The 16,396-nt window shown below is 41.4% G+C and overlaps 1 protein-coding gene across 1 annotated transcript; it reads left to right on the forward strand.

Moving 5' to 3' along the window:
* The first annotated feature begins 9,714 nt into the window (after positions 1-9,714).
* Positions 9,715-16,071, forward strand: SPRY2 (sprouty RTK signaling antagonist 2). The gene is made up of 2 exons (XM_088457195.1): positions 9,715-10,143; positions 14,369-16,071. The coding sequence occupies exon 2, from the start codon at positions 14,420-14,422 to the stop codon at positions 15,365-15,367; it is 948 nt and encodes a 315-aa protein (XP_088313321.1). The 5' UTR covers positions 9,715-10,143; positions 14,369-14,419; the 3' UTR covers positions 15,368-16,071.
* The last annotated feature ends 325 nt before the right edge of the window (positions 16,072-16,396 follow it).

Below are 16,396 nucleotides of genomic sequence, written 5' to 3' on the forward strand. Positions count from 1 at the left end.
CCCCACTGAAAACACCATATATGTAAGGTGTATTTTTATTTAGTACACACAAAGTGAAGGGAGTGCAAAGGGAATTTTCACCTAGGGCTTTACTTGGTCTAGAACCGGCTCTGTTTAAGATGAGATGTAACAGTTTTTTTTCTTGTGATGAAACATCTGATGTTGTGCATACACACTAGGGGTGTGCACCGGACACTTTTCGTGTTTTGTGTTTTGGTTTTGGATCTGGATCTTTCTTCGTGTTTTGGATCTGGATTGGTTTTGCCAAAACCACCCTTCCGTGTTTTGGGTTCTGGGTTTTGTGTTTTGGATCTGGATTTTTTCTTAAAAAATAAAAAAAAAACGCTAAAATCACATAAATGGGCCTTTTTTTGTTCCTACGCTATTAATAACCCCAATAACATTAATTTCCACTCATTTCCACTCTATTCTGAACACCTCACACCTCACAATATTGTTTTTAGGCCAAAAGGTTGTACCGAGGAAGCTGGATGACTATGCTAAGCGACACAAGGGGGCGGCACAAACACGTGGCCCATCTAGGAGTGGCACTGCAGTGGCAGACAGGAAGCCAATCAGCGTTATGGTGCCCATTTGCATGTAGCACGAACCCGGGAGATCCGTGCTACATGCATCTGTGTGATTGGCACAGAGCAATGACAGGTCCGTGAGACCCGTCTGTGCTGCTGTGGTAAAAAAAAAAAAAAAAACCTGTGTAAAAAAAGAAAAAAATGGCGTGCACCCCCCCAAAAAAGAGCAACCAGCCCCGGGCATTAGTAACCCAGTGCTGGGTGTGCTTAAATACAGGGGACAAACGACGTAGGGGTCCCCTGTACTTAAGCACAACCAGCACCGGGCTAGTCAGAACCAGCGCTGGTTGCCAAAATACGGGGGACAAACGACGTAGGGGTCCCCTGTATTCTGCGCAACCAGCTCTGGGCTCTGATCCGGTCCTGGTTCTGGAAATATAGGGGACAAAAAATGAGTAGGGTTCCCCTGTATGTTCCAGAACCAGCACTGGACTTTTTCTAGCGGGGGGCTGATGCCACAGCCAGGGGAGCCCTTTCACCGGGCCCCCCAGCCGCAGCATCAACCCTGACCGCTAGTCAGCCCAGGCCGGGGATCCCTGGAGAGCTGGGGACCCCCCCAATAAAGGGGTCACCCTCTCCAGGGCACCCCAGGCCCAGGCTGATAGCCCGGGGCTATCCCCGCCACCCCTGGTGGCGGTGGGTGGCGGGTTGATTGTGTGGTGTGGTGTAAATAAAGAATATCAAACATTGTCTTTACAAGTAGAACTGCAAGTCCCAGCTAGCCTGCCCCGCATGCTGGTACTTGGAGAACCACAAGTACCAGCATGCAGGGCATTAAGGGCCCACTAGTACCTGTAGTTCACCTGTAAAAAAAATGTTTAAAAAAACACAGGACACACACACCGTGACAGTATAAGTTTATTAAACATACATACACACACACACATGTACACATACTCACCTATGTAACCTGTAGCATCGGTCCACTTGTCCGGTAAAGTATCCCTAGGGGACCTGTGAAAAAAAACATACTCACCATCTCCTATGCGAGGTTCTGTCCTCTTCGTTCCAAAGTAGGCATCCCCGGACTTGGCAAAAAAAAAAAACGAAAACGCGATCCACGAACTTAGTACCGTTCTATAGAACGGTACTTCCCGAATGAGAGCTTAGCGGCGGGGTATCACCATGGAAACCCCGCTGCTAAGCGTTCATTGGCTGAGAGAGGTCATCTCCCGTCTCTCAGCCAATGAACGGCTCCCTCCATTGTAGTCAATGGTGGGAACCGCAGGGTAAACTTTAATAACCTTGCGGCTCCCAGCATTGACTACAATGGAGGGAGCCGTTCATTGGCTGAGAGAGACGGGAGATGGCCTCTCTCAGCCAATGAACGCTTAGCAGCGGGGTTTCCATGGTGATACCCCGCCGCTAAGCTCTCATTCGGGAAGTACCGTTCTATAGAACGGTACTAAGTTCGTGGATCGCGTTTTCGTTTTTTTTTTTTTGCCAAGTCCGGGGATGCCTACTTTGGAACGAAGAGGACAGAACCTCGCATAGGAGATGGTGAGTATGTATTTTTTCACAGGTCCCCTATGGATACTTTACCGGACAAGTGGACCGATGCTACAGGGTTACATAGGTGAGTATGTGTACATGTGTGTGTGTGTGTGTGTGTGTATGTATGTTTAATAAACTTATACTGTCACGGTGTGTGTGTCCTGTGTTTTTTTTAAACATTTTTTTACAGGTGAACTACAGGTACTAGTGGGCCCTTAATGCCCTGCATGCTGGTACTTGTGGTTCTCCAAGTACCAGCATGCGGGGCAGGCTTGCTGGGACTTGCAGTTCTACTTGTAAAGACAATGTTTGATATTCTTTATTTACACCACACCACACAATCAACCCGCCACCCACCGCCACCAGTGGTGGCGGGGATAGCCCCGGGCTATCAGCCTGGGCCAGGGGTGCCCTGGAGAGGGTGACCCCTTTATTGGGGGGGTCCCCAGCTCTCCAGGGATCCCCGGCCTGGGCTGACTAGCGGTCAGGGCTGATGCTGCGGCTGGGGGGCCCGGTGAAAGGGCTCCCCTGGCTGTGGCATCAGCCCCCCGCTAGAAAAAGTCCAGTGCTGGTTCTGGAACATACAGGGGAACCCTACTCATTTTTTTCCCCTGTATTTCCAGAACCAGGACCGGATCAGAGCCCAGAGCTGGTTGCGCAGAATACGGGGGACCCCTACGTCGTTTGTCCCCCGTATTTTGGCAACCAGCTCTGGTTCTGACTAGCCCGGTGCTGGTTGTGTTTAAGTACAGGGGACCCCTATGTCGTTTGTCCCCTGTATTTAAGCACACCCAGCACTGGGTCACTAATGCCCGGGGCTGGTTGCTCTTTTTTGGGGGGGGGGGGCACGCCATTTTTTTCTCTTTTTACACAGGTTTTTTTTTTTTTATTTACCACAGCAGCACAGACGGGTCTCACGGACCCGTTAGTGCTCTGTGTCAATGACACAGATGCAAGTAGCACGGATCTCCTGGTCCGTGCGTGCATCTGTGTCATTGAAATACACAGCAGCACAGACGGGTCTCACTGACCCATCTGTGCTCTGTGTCACTGTCAATCACACAGATGCATGTAGCACGGATCTCACGAGTCCGTGCTACATGCAAATGAGCACCATAATGCTGATTGGCTGAGAGCCGTGACAGACGGCTCTGTCAGCCAATCAGCACTTTGCCCATTAAAGGCAAAGGCATTTTTTTTTAAATGGCCGCTCGAGGCAAAACCTCGAGATCCGACAGCAGATCTCGAGGTTTTGCCTCGGGAGAGGGATCCGGGGCAGACAGGGAGATCCGAGCTTGGGCTCGGATCGCCCCGGATCCCCGAAGTTCGGGTGGGTTCGGTTCTCAGGGAACCGAACCCGCTCATCCCTAATACACACTATACCAGTGGTTATCAAACTCTGTCCTCAGATTTTGCAGGTCACCCAGCAGGTGCACAGGTGAATTCATTACTCAATGGCACATTTTAAAAGATCCAAAGGTGGAGCGAATATCTAATTTGTGATTCTGTGTGGAGAACTGAAAAACATGCACTGTTTGGGGTCCTGAGGACCGAGTTTGAGAACCTGTGCACTATACAATTGAACCTCCCAATCTCTCTATTTATCTGTTGAAAGGAATAGAGATTTACATATGTGTGCCCAACTATCTGAAGATCTGTCAGCAAGTCAGTCTTCAGATCATACACACTATAAAATGTTCACAATACCATGACCACATTTATCTCATCTTATAAGCATGATGACCCAATCATGTGGTGAGACCGATTTATCTACGATAAATGGAGATAGTAAATGCATACAATTTATACTCTGGACAGTCATAACATTTTCAGCTGATCTGCCAAATAATTGTATAGTGTGTACCCAGCTTTAGGGAGAACATTGTAATGAGTTATGGTGAGCAACATCTGAAAAAACTAGCTTCACATTAATGACAAATAAATTAAAAAACCTTTCTTTTAGAAATTAGTAATTCACATATCTCAAAGCAGTTTTAAAAGCCATCTTGTCCAACACAAAGGCAAAAAACAGTACTCATATCTAGAGATGAGCGGGTTCGGATCTCAGAGATCCGAACCCATCCGAATTTCGGGGATCCGAGGCGATCCGAGCACAGCTCAGATCTCCCTGCCTTCCCCAGATCCCTGACCTGAGGCAAAACCTCGCAACACCTCTGTCGAGCCGCAAGGTTTTGTTTTGAGCGGGCTTAACGCTGATTGGCTGAGAGAGCCGTGTGTCACGGCTTTCAGCCTATCAGCGTTAAGCCCATTGAAAACAGCACAAAAGAGGAAAAGATGATGGCGCCCGTCATCCCCCGCCGCCTGGCACCCCCACTGGCAGCATCCCCCGCTGCCAACACCACCGCTGCCGACACTCCTGCACTGCTGCCAAACGTACTGAGGACACCGTTAGCGACCCTCACACTGCCGACACTCCCACACTGAGGACACCACCAGCACCCCTGCACTGCCGATACAGTCAGCAAACCTGCACTGAGGACACCGCTGGCACCCACGCTCTGCCGACACCGTCGTCACCCTGCATTGAAAACACCCCTGCACTGCCGACACAATCAGCAAACCTGCAATGAGGACACCGCGAGCACCCACCCTCTGCCGACACCACTCGTACCCTTCACTGAGAACACTGCCAACACTGCCATTCCATGTACTGAGGACACTGCCAGCTACCCCTGCACTGCCGACATAGTCAGCAAACATGCACTAAGACACCGCTGGCACCCCGGCACTGCCGACACAGCCAGCAAACCTGCACTAAAGGCACCGCTGGCACCCCAGCACTGCCGACACAGCCAGCAAACCTGCACTAAAGACACCGCTGGCACCCCCGCACTGCTGACACAGCCAGCAAACCTGCATTAAAGACACCGCTGGCTCCCCCGCACTGCTGACATCACCGGTACCCTTCACTGAGGACACTGCCAGCACCGCAGCACTGCCATTCCATGTACTGAGGACACCGTCAGCAACCCCTCTCTGACTGACATTGCTGTCACAGTAAGTGCACTATTGGTGTATCCAACCCACACTGTATAACACACTGTATCCGTGTTGGAAATTAGAAACTGAACTGCCACATGTTAGTGCCGCCCACTGTGTCTCTTAGCTTAGACAGACAGCTTTTGGCCTTAACTAGATGAAGCAAATAATATTGTGAGGTGGTCAAAATTTATTGGAAATTACTGGAAATAAATGTTATTGAGGTTAGTTATACTGTAGGAACAAAAACAGGCCCATTTTATGTGATTTTAGCTGTTTTTATGATTTTTTAAGAACAAATCCAGAACACGAAAACAAAACACGGAGGTGAGGCTTTGGCAAAACCAATCCAGATCCAAAACCAGGGTAGATCCAGATCCAAAACCAAAACACGGGGGTCGGCGCACATCTCTACTCATATACTTTGTCGAGGTGCATTACCTTATTTGGGTCTTTAGGTGTCACTATTTTGTTGTTGTCTATTAAGAGAATTTGGCTGTTATTATTTTTAACTATGCTTCAGAACAGTGAAGTAAGCTGCCAGACAATATCATCATGATTGTAGTTTATTGGTCTCCATTCTGAAATCTCTGATTAAGATTTGAGTGTTTCCAAAAACTATATTTTCCATGTATTTATTTATTTATTTATGTGAGTTATAATGTATGGAGCTGATAATGTAAATAGTCTACAGTTTTTATTAATATAATAAATAAATACAAATCTTGTGATAGTCAAGTAATGTTTCAAGTTTTTGATTTCTTTCTTTTTTGGAAAATAAAATGTGTGTTTCTCAGTATGATGCAGACTTTATAAATATAGGGAATAGCCTTAAAACAAATACAATAGAACTTGCAAATTCATTCTGACCTGCCAGTCCAAACTGTGATGATATCAAGAGGAAACAAAGCTGTTTACTCAATTATATTAGCATTACTGATAAGATACTGAGTGCTCGTTTGTGCTCATCTCTGTCCTTTTATGTGTTACATGAATGGTTTATCTCTAACACATTCCTGCCCCCTCCTCACTCTGAAATACACTGGCCCAATTAATTAAATTACAAAACTTGCAATCGGTTACTTTGGTGATATAAACTAATATTATCATGTATACACTATATATATATATATATATATATATATGCTCCATCTGGCGGCAGTCTGGACGGATACAGGGGATGTAGTCAGGAAGCTGATGGTCTAAATCCCGACCGCTGGCTTCCCGACTTTCTAATACCAGCGTGGTACTAATGACAGGCGTTGAAATCCTGAAACCTGTTATTAAACCTACGCCAGGAGCCCGACACTCGGCTTACTGATTGAAGGTAAGCTGGGCGCGGACAGCCGCGGGGGGGAGGGTTAGGTTAGGGGGCTCCTGGGCGGGACTTAGGGTTAGGCACCTCCCCGGGAGGCTAGGGTTAGGCTAGGGGAAGGGGTGTTAGGGTTAGGCACCCCTGGGGGCAGATTAGGGTTAGGCACCCCTGGGGGTAGAATAAGGTTAGGCACCCCTGGGGGTAGATTAGGGTTAGGCACCCCCCCGGAAGATTTAGGCTTAGACTGCAGGGAAGGGGGGGTTAGAGTTAGGGACTTGGGGGGAGGTTAGGGTTTGTTGATATGTTATGTTGATGCCGTACTATACATACATGTAGCGATGTTTCTCTATATTTAAATTGATGATCAATTAATTGAGACGCTTATTGTCTATGGCACATTATATTTAGAGATTTGTGTGTTAACAGGATACTACAGTTAGTATCATCTTATTATTTTAAATGTTTATTTGTGTTTATGTTGGTTGCTATGGTTACGGTTTTGCTTGACGTCACTCCCCCTGCGACTGCTGTGGAGCACCGGAAGCGGGCAGTGCCGTCTAGCGTGCATTTGGGTCTGTAGCTTTCTTTGGAGGGTAAATGTTGTTTTATCTTTGTTACTTGGCTGGAAAAAAGTGCTAAATAAACGCACTGAAACAGTGCATATACAAGCAGTTTTACTTGCTTTCTGTATTTGTCCGGAGTGCCGCCAGATGGAGTATATGTGACAGTTGACCTGTGTTTATGGGTTCACTGTGGAGGGCACCCGGCAAAGGACATGCTATTTTCCTAAGAGTGCCGGATTGTGGACATATATATTGTGGATATATATATATATATATATATATATATATATATATATATATATTACACACACATTACACATTATTTATATTAATGACATGATTTATAGATTTGTAGCGCATTAGTGTTAAGCAGCCTTATTTACAAACATTAAACCATTTACTAAGATAACATTGCACTATTCCAGCAGAGTATGGATGGAAGGTTGGGGGAATGGTGGTAATTAGTAAATATATATATCTATATATCTATCTATCTATCTATCTATATATATCTATATATATCTATATCTATATCTATATCTATATATATATATATATATATGTATAAAATAGTTTTTACAATGATACCAATAAGGTTCTATCACATTATCCAAGTAGTACTTTCCATTTCTATGTAGATTAGTTGCCCTTCCGGCAGTGAAATAGTTAGCAAACATTAAGGAAGTATCTCCAGCAGCATTTCCGAAAAGGGTGGGGTGAAGAATGATCTCACCCTCCATGTGGTTCTGTCGTTAGGAATGCATTCCCCACATGCCCGCATTGGGATAAATAACGAGACCGGGCTCCCCCTAGCGGCAACACTAAAAAACTTTTAGGCTGACTGCTATTGACACTTAGCCGTGTGGGGGAGGAAGAGAGGGCGCATATTACACTTCACACCATTTCCTGTGTTCTCTGCTGGCTGCTGTCGTACTATTATGTGGATGCCTGCAACGTCACATTTGTTAAAGTCACTGAGCTGTCAGAAACAGACGTGCAGAGACTAATGTTATGTGGGATAACAAACAAACTTTATTACATGATTTTGCTCTTCAGAGACTTCACCATGACTTATTTAATCATTACACGTGTGCTTTCCGTGGTACAAGTTTATAGCGTGTCTTCATTGGGAGGAAAAATAATTTACACCAATATAGTTTTTTTTTTTTTTTAGATTGCAAGCTCCTATGATCAGAACAGGCATTTTTTTCTTTATCTTTCTCAATGCAATTATTGTTAGCAAAATGAGGTTTCATATAGTACTGCAAGCTTGTTGAATAATTTAAGGGTTTTGGTTAGGGATGTGCGCCAACCCTGTGTTTTGGTTCTGGTTTTGGATCTGTATTTCCTTCAAGATTTTGGATCTGGATTTGGTTTTGCAAAACAGTCCTCAAGTGTTTTGGTGTTGGTTTTGGATCTGGATTTTTTAAATAAAAACTAGATAAAAAGTTTAAAAACAGCTATAATCATGTAATTTATGCAATCCAACACCCGAAATTCGGATTTAAAATCCGAATTCCGAACTGCAAAAAGATCAGAACCGTGACCCGGATTTACCCGGATCTCCTCACGAGGTTAGAACTGCGACTCAGATTTACCCAGATTCGGATTCGGATTTCTGGAGAACCCAACCACACATCTCTAGTTTTGGTGAATTATGATTAAAAAAGTCAGCTAGTATATATTATATATTTATCTTATTCACATTGTCACATAGAATTGTGCACATTGGGTTCTACATTCACATGTAGTCATATGTGCTCCATCAGTTTTAAATTGGTAAACATAATTATTGCTTGTAGTTTTGGCACAAAGCAAAATTAAAAAAACACAGAGAAGTTGTTGATTGCAAACTTATATTTCCTTAAAAAATCTAAGCCAGTGACTTGAATCAACAAATAAACTTTTACAGTAGATAATCTGTCTATAGATGCATATTTTTAATCCCCTCTATTTTAATTTTGCACTTTGCTAGACTCTGAATTGTCTTTGTCCTCAGTAATTACAGGGTACTCTCAGAGATACCTTCTTTCACATGACAGCTTCAGAAAAGCCATTTGTCATGTTACATGTATGGACAGATTCCTCATACACATCATATTATAAAAATATAGTTTTGTTTTAGTATAGCTGCAGTTACAGTGTAATTTGCAGCTGTGGAACATAAACAAGGACAGTGACTGCTATTACTATTCATTTGCTACATTTATTGCAATACGTGGAATTGTTGATGTATCTTTTGCTGTTATTCCTATTCACAAATCTCCCATAATATGGACTATGAGATACAAATAGAAGTCATGTCTGATGGAATATAATAGTTTCAAGAGTTTTATATACAATCTTGCAAAGCAAGTGCAACATAAAAGGGAGAACAGATACATAAAAAAAATAGTATATTACAAAGAAGAAGAAACGGAATAAGAAAAGCATGTGCGGTCAGTAGTAAGGGGGATACAGAAGAGAAAGATGAGTATTAGTAATTCGGATCTATTGAATAAGTCAGTATATAGCATCCTGTATTATTAGTCACAAAGATAAATGTATGTGGGTACACATGCTATGGCGTGCTGTAATTGCTCCCTGCTGTTTATATGTGTGTGACAGAGAAGAGAGAAATACACAATAGCTGCATGGGACAGTAACAATATAATAGTGTACAGTCACTCAGTGCTCCCACCCACCGCACTACCCTGAGCAGCAGCAGCAATCAGAGGCCATTGCCCTGTGAGATCCCTCCTGCGGCTCAGATCTGGGAGTGTGAGTGAATGTAGCCCCGCAGAGCCAATGAGCAGGGACCGGATGCGATATATCCTCTGGGACAACAACTGCTCTGTTCCTCTACAGTTCCACATGACGCCATTTACTGTTGCTGTAGCATATCACCAACCTCCTGAGAGCGCAGCACTGAGCACACTGCCCGCAGCAACGTCCCAGCCTCCTCACTCTCACCCCAGCCAGTCCCAGCAACACTTCTCACCCTGTGGATAAAACTTCTGGCTGCTCCCGGAGTACTGTGCGCTGCTCGGCCGCCTGCGCTTTGCGTCCTCAACTTGTTTTTCTTCGCCTTGTTTGGAGCACTACTTCCTACCGGACTGTGCACGGCCACCCCGGGAACGGATTTACTAGTAGGACCTGCAAACTTTCCGGGGCGAGGAGTTATCGGGCAGCTGCGGTTACGGTACGTATGGGGGTTAATCATGTATAGTTACCCCTTATCTGTCCTGGGTCCATAGCTGTGACAGGGGTGATTGGGTACTAGGGGGGTGCCATGACTTGGGGACCCAAGACTGGGTAAGCCCTAATAAACCTATAGAGAGAGGCCCCCAGTCAGGGTATTGCTGTACCCCAGATTTTTGCTGTTTAACTATTAATGTGGTATTTTGCTCTCTCCCCATAAGTAGTATATGGTAGGAAAACGTGGCTTGCTGTGGAGTGTGATACAGTTTTTACTAGTTTAATGCAATGTTTTAATAAGTTGGACTCGATTTCTGTAGCGGAGTTTGCATGTATGTTTAATAATCAGTAATAGTTTCCATATGGGGATTTTGGGGGTTACCATTTAGAAGTATGATCTGGCTTTTGTGCTGCTAGTAGTAAACCTGTTGATATTTTAATAAAAGTGTATTTACTGTGATTGTTGCTGGGAAGGTTGTGTTCTGTTTTCTGCTGTCTCTGCTCAAAGTTTCCACTCTGTGGTTTGCATTGAGTTCTATTTTGAATTTAGAAGAGGATATATCTTGTGGTGTTGAGCAGCTTCGGAAATGTTGTGGTCTAGTTTAAAGAGCTATTTATGTCTTTTCACCCTGTCCCCACAGTAAACTCCTTGCTCCCCCTCCCCTAATCCTCAGTCTGATCACACACTCGGCTTCTAATGGGGTTTTCAGAGGAGGGGATGGAGGAGGGGGAGGCTTGCAAAGGAAATCGAGAGACAACACTAAAATTCACAGTCCTATCATACAGTGCATGATGCAAACAACGTGAAGTCAGACTTGTTTATTGCACACGACTGTTTTTATTTCCTTTTTTAGCTTTTATCTAGACTATATCAAACTGACAACGATCCTCTATTTAAACAACTTTGACAAACTTTAGAAGTCTCTTGAGTTTGATGTAACCATTGCAGCCCCAGTTTGGAACGCAGAATAACATTCGTCCTGGGCGAGTGTTGTCGCTGAATATAAATAGTTACTTTCTGTGCACTATTTTATTACTATTGTAATAATTATGTAAAGTGCCTGGAAAAGGTGTCAGAGGTGATGTAAATGGTTTTGTGTTTTCTATTTCTCAATCAGAATTTACATAGAAATAGTCTGAGTTGCTCACAACTGGCTGACATTTGGTTAACCCTCTTCAGTTGTAATGCATCTATTTCTTTGGGAGTACCTTTGGCTTTTTTGACATGTTAAAGGCTTATATGGAAGAACTATATAGGAAAAACTTATATATGACACATTTAAATGTAGCTCAATGCTAAAGCATAGGCATTATGTTAGACTTGGCCAATTAAAGCATTGTTAATGCACAAAATCTGCATCATGATATATGTGCTCAATTTGCATTTTTTTTTAAATATTTGCAGAGTTGAGTAAATTAGTTGTACTTGTATGTAAGCACGTAAGGCATCATATTTGGGATCAGCCTTGTGGCTGTTGAAAAGTTGCTGATTTTCATACAATATTCTAAATGACTTCTGCCTCACTTGAGCCAGTGAATATAATATATATATATATATATATATATATATATCTCTATCTCTATCTCCTTATATTTGCAAATTTACTAGCCTAGCTACTACCAAAGGGTATCTAGAGTGAATTCTGGTTAAAAAAAAGAAAAAGATAAGATCTGACAGCAGATTCAATGTTCTTCTCTACAGATGGATGAGCATTTTCTTTTCAGTTCCAGGCTTTGATTTACTTGACTAGCCTAAACCATGAAAGGTTTGATCATAACTGAAACATTGACGTGTTGTTCTTGGTACCTACGATCTAAAATGTAGTTTCCACTTTTATTTTAGGCACTGAATTGTGGAATTTATGTAAACACTTAAGTTTTTAAATGCGCGTTTACCCTGGTTTTTAATAGTATTTTGTTTTTTTGAGATGGCTGAGGCTCATAGTGAACATTATGCATTAATCTGGCCTATGATTAAAACATTTTGGTTATCGAGCTGTAGTTAATATATGAATACACAACAGGATAAAAAACATTGACAAAGTCAGTAATGTAAACTTTTTCAGCAGTACACTTTCAGGCAGTGCAAAAATTGGAAACTTTTGTGTGCACGTACAGCGCGTTACAATTTAGCTGAAATGTGTATTGGTTTACATGTAGTCAAAATCTTTACGTTTATTTTCATTTTATGTGCTCGACTGATATTTACTTGGTGAAATTCTTTATAGTCAAATTGTACAACCTGGGTGTGAAAGTGCTGGCTTTAGGCAAACCAGGTGGATCCCATTAGTGATTATAGATTTGTTTAAAACATGTAGGTCTTGCAAAGAAAATCTAATATACAGTATGGGAGAGACTTTACTGTAATGCAAGTTAGCCATTATATTGCATACATAGTGAATGGGTGAATGTGAGTGTATATAGTGTGTACATAGATAAACAATAGTTGAGTTGTTTTCTTCTCATACACCTTTAATTGTACCTGTTATATCTGCTAATCGAATACCACATTTTAATTATTTGAATGTTTGTGTTCAAGAATCAATGGGTATATCAAGAACACCTACTTTTTCATATTGATAAAATGCTTATGTAATGATTCTGTATTTATGAATGAATCTAATGGCTCCTATAGGAGAATGTCTGTTCAGTTTTAAATAGGCCGTGGATAGTGTTTGCACAGCAATGATCTCAATCCTTTCATTGTCAAGTAACTTAACAGAGAATGCGCTGTTTGCGGGATTCAGTTAAACAGGCCTGATTCTATAGATCTCTGCAATTAAAAGGGCTCTTCATCCAGAAATGTCGTAAGGGTGATAGCATCCTGTTTGCGAGACTTGCAGTAAATTCCATGAATAATGTGCATTATTCAGCCCATCCTCATTTAGTATAGTTAGGAGGCCCTTTGGCAAATGTATCAAAGCCATCAAACCATAAAGACTTGTGCTGTAAATGTAGGTACTGTTTGTTATGCGAATAGCAAAGTGTTCTGGGCATTGTCATTCACATTGTTGTGACCGGTGTAAAGAGGGGACAGTCTCATTATGGCAGCTGGTTTCCTGTTACTTGAATAGCTGTTAATGCAATCTAAGAGGAACCTGGTTTCCATACACCTGTTGTGACATGTTCACATATGAGAGGAAGGGATAAGCTGCTTTTGTCATGTTAGATGTGATTTTGGTGTTCTAGAAATAGTGTTAACCAAATGCTATTATGACACCAGCCTCATTTACTACAACTTTTTTCACTTGGCACAAAATTGAATCAATTTATTCCATTACATAACCCACAATTTTGGTAAAATAGTGTAATATTTGGTCACTAATGTATCTCCCTTTGGGCCACAATCCATAGGATGTCTCCTTTAAATGTGTGCGATTAATATTTTTGACTACTAGTGGTGGTTTGTAAGTACTTATGACTAGTTTCCATTACAGTTTATTAAATGGTTTCCAAGAAAATGTGGAGCTTTTATGAGGCAGTTATTGCATTATTTAATGTTTGTTATTTCCCTCTTTGATACAGACTAAAATTGACCAAAAATCTAAGTTTCAAATTTTTAATCTAGGCTGCGTATAAAATTCCTGCATTGTGGATTTTTTTCACTTTTTACTGCAAACCCAATATTATAATTGCAGTTTAAGAAAATACTATAAAACAGCATGTATTGGTTTAATACTAATGAATTGAACTGGCTTATATTTTAGGCAACTAAGTTATATGCTAGGCGTCTGAAGTTGCCTAACAACATATAGTTCTGTCCAACTTGGGGATCTTTTCTATGAATGCCTGTGCATAACTCTTCTTAGAGTCTTAATAATGGAATATATATATATATATATATTTATACTGTATAATATTTCACTACTAGTAATTCAGGTTTCATTAGTGTATATATTAATGTATTTTGTTGCATTTACTTTAATTTTGAATAATAGTAATTTTTTTTTTTAAAGGTGATATTTTTAATCTGTAACTCTTTTTAATCATGGGATATTATAGCAAAACTTAAGACCTATTGTCAGGAATTTTAATGCCAGAGCTATTAATATGTGCAATGGCTTCCAATACAGTTGGGAGAGTACTTTACTTTTTAGCTATCATGTTTTCATGATATGTTTGACTCTGTTTGTAGTTCACATTTCTTTTATTATTTAGAAGCTAAAATTATTGTTAAATTATTGGGCCAATAGTAGATTGAATGACTTTTTTTTTTTTCCCACTACCAGGATTTCAGATGTGTTCTCGGCCTACTGGAGTGAAAACTCTTCAGAGTCCTGATGGAAGCAAGAGTACAAAATGGCAGTGTATCCCAACCTTTACTCCAGGCTCGCCGTGACAGTGGGAGACCAAATGGTGAAATTGACCCAAGGGATATTCTGACCCAGCAAGTTCATGTTTTATCATTGGAACAGATAAGAGCCTTACGGAACACTAATGAATATACTGAAGGACCTACCGTGGCTCCCAGACCTTGGGTTAAGCCTGCTTCTCGTCAAACTACCCAGCACAAAAATGAACGAATACATGTGGTAACTGACCAGAGGCAGTTTAGTAGGAGTCCTCTTTCACCAATGCATTCCTCATCTCGGCCATCTTTGTCTCGATCTATTAGTACAGTAAGTACAGGATCACGGAGTAGTACAAGGACAAGCACAAGCAGCAGTTCAGAGCAAAGACTTTTAGGTCCATCCTTCTCCTCTTCGGAGATGGGTGCTGATCAGATAATACGAGTACAGCCCAAAGTTCAGCTGAAACCAGAGGAGTTAAAGCCCTCCAGCAAGGAAGACTTGGGCTTACATGCATACAAGTGTGAGAGCTGCAGGAAATGTAAGTGCCAAGAATGCACTTATCCCAGGACTCTTCCCTCTTGTTGGTTATGTGACAAGCAGTGCCTTTGCTCCGCACAGGAAGTGGTTGACTATGGAACTTGTGTTTGCTGTGTCAAGTGCCTATTCTATCACTGCTCAAATGATGATGAGGACAACTGTGCTGACAACCCCTGCTCTTGCAGTCAGTCGCATTCCTGCACACGCTGGTCTGCCATTGGAGTCATGTCCATGTTCTTGCCTTGCTTATGGTGTTATCTTCCAGCCAAGGGTTGCCTTAAATTGTGCCAGGGTTGTTATGACCGGGCAAAGAGGCCTGGATGTCGATGCAAAAGGTCAAATACAGTATGTTGTAAAGTCCCGCAATTACAACCCAGGAATTTGGGAAAACCTACATAGCACAGATGGAATTAAATAAAAGTAGTTGGACTTACTTTTAATACACACATGCAATCATATAAAGAAGCCATCTCGGCACACTTAGCAGAAAACAGTGGGATGTTTTTCCTGTTTGCAGTGAATGTTTTTGCCATCTTAACTGATAGTCTTGTTAGAGAATTGGTAATCAAGCTGAGACTAAGACCCAGTGTTCTGTGACACATTATATAAGCTAAAGCAACACAGACACTACTACATAACTGTGCATTGTTTGTGAATAATATTTGCAACATTTGTAAATTAGCAAATGACTTTCATTTTTTGTTTCTGCAGAGATAATGTCATATATTTTTGTACATAAACAATAATATTTACAACTGTGAAAAATAGCGCCACAGTAATGGCGCAATCACAAAATGTACTAATATACATTGAAAGGAATGTGAATCTATCCGAATGGTTAGGTTGTGCTTCACCTTATTGAATCTTAATATTTCTACTCTTTGGACTGTCTGTATATTGTACAGTTACAGTAAGAGTCAGCCTTTATTTTCTAATTTTTCAACATAATGTTTAGTGTAAAGTATATTTATTTGAAGTTTTATTATTTTATAAAAGAGAAATATTTATTTTAAGAGGCATCTTACAAATGTTCCCCTTTTTTATGATGTCAGTTTCTGCAATTAGGGGTAACTGATGCATATGTTCACTATAAAATAGAAAATATATTAACGTTTGAAATTAAACCTGAGAAGTGGTGCTTTATTCTTTTTACGTGAATTTGTTCGCATGGAGTGGCTGAATGTTATTGCATATGAATGTGTGTGGCTGTGGTTTCCCAATATATAGTATATTATAAAAGGCTGTTACACGTGACTTTCATTGCTATCCTACATTTCATAAACCAGTCTGAATGTATTAATGAAACTTTATTGCATTTAATTAGAAGGAAGTTCTTTAATTTTTTTTCAGTTTGTCTTGTACAAATTTATATAAAAATATTCACTATACTTTTTGATAGAGATGACATGTTCAGGGATATTTTATATA

The sequence above is a fragment of the Taudactylus pleione genome, unplaced genomic scaffold, assembly GCF_031769625.1.
Source record: "Taudactylus pleione unplaced genomic scaffold, aTauple2 ptg000041l, whole genome shotgun sequence".
NCBI classification, from domain to species: domain Eukaryota; kingdom Metazoa; phylum Chordata; class Amphibia; order Anura; family Myobatrachidae; genus Taudactylus; species Taudactylus pleione.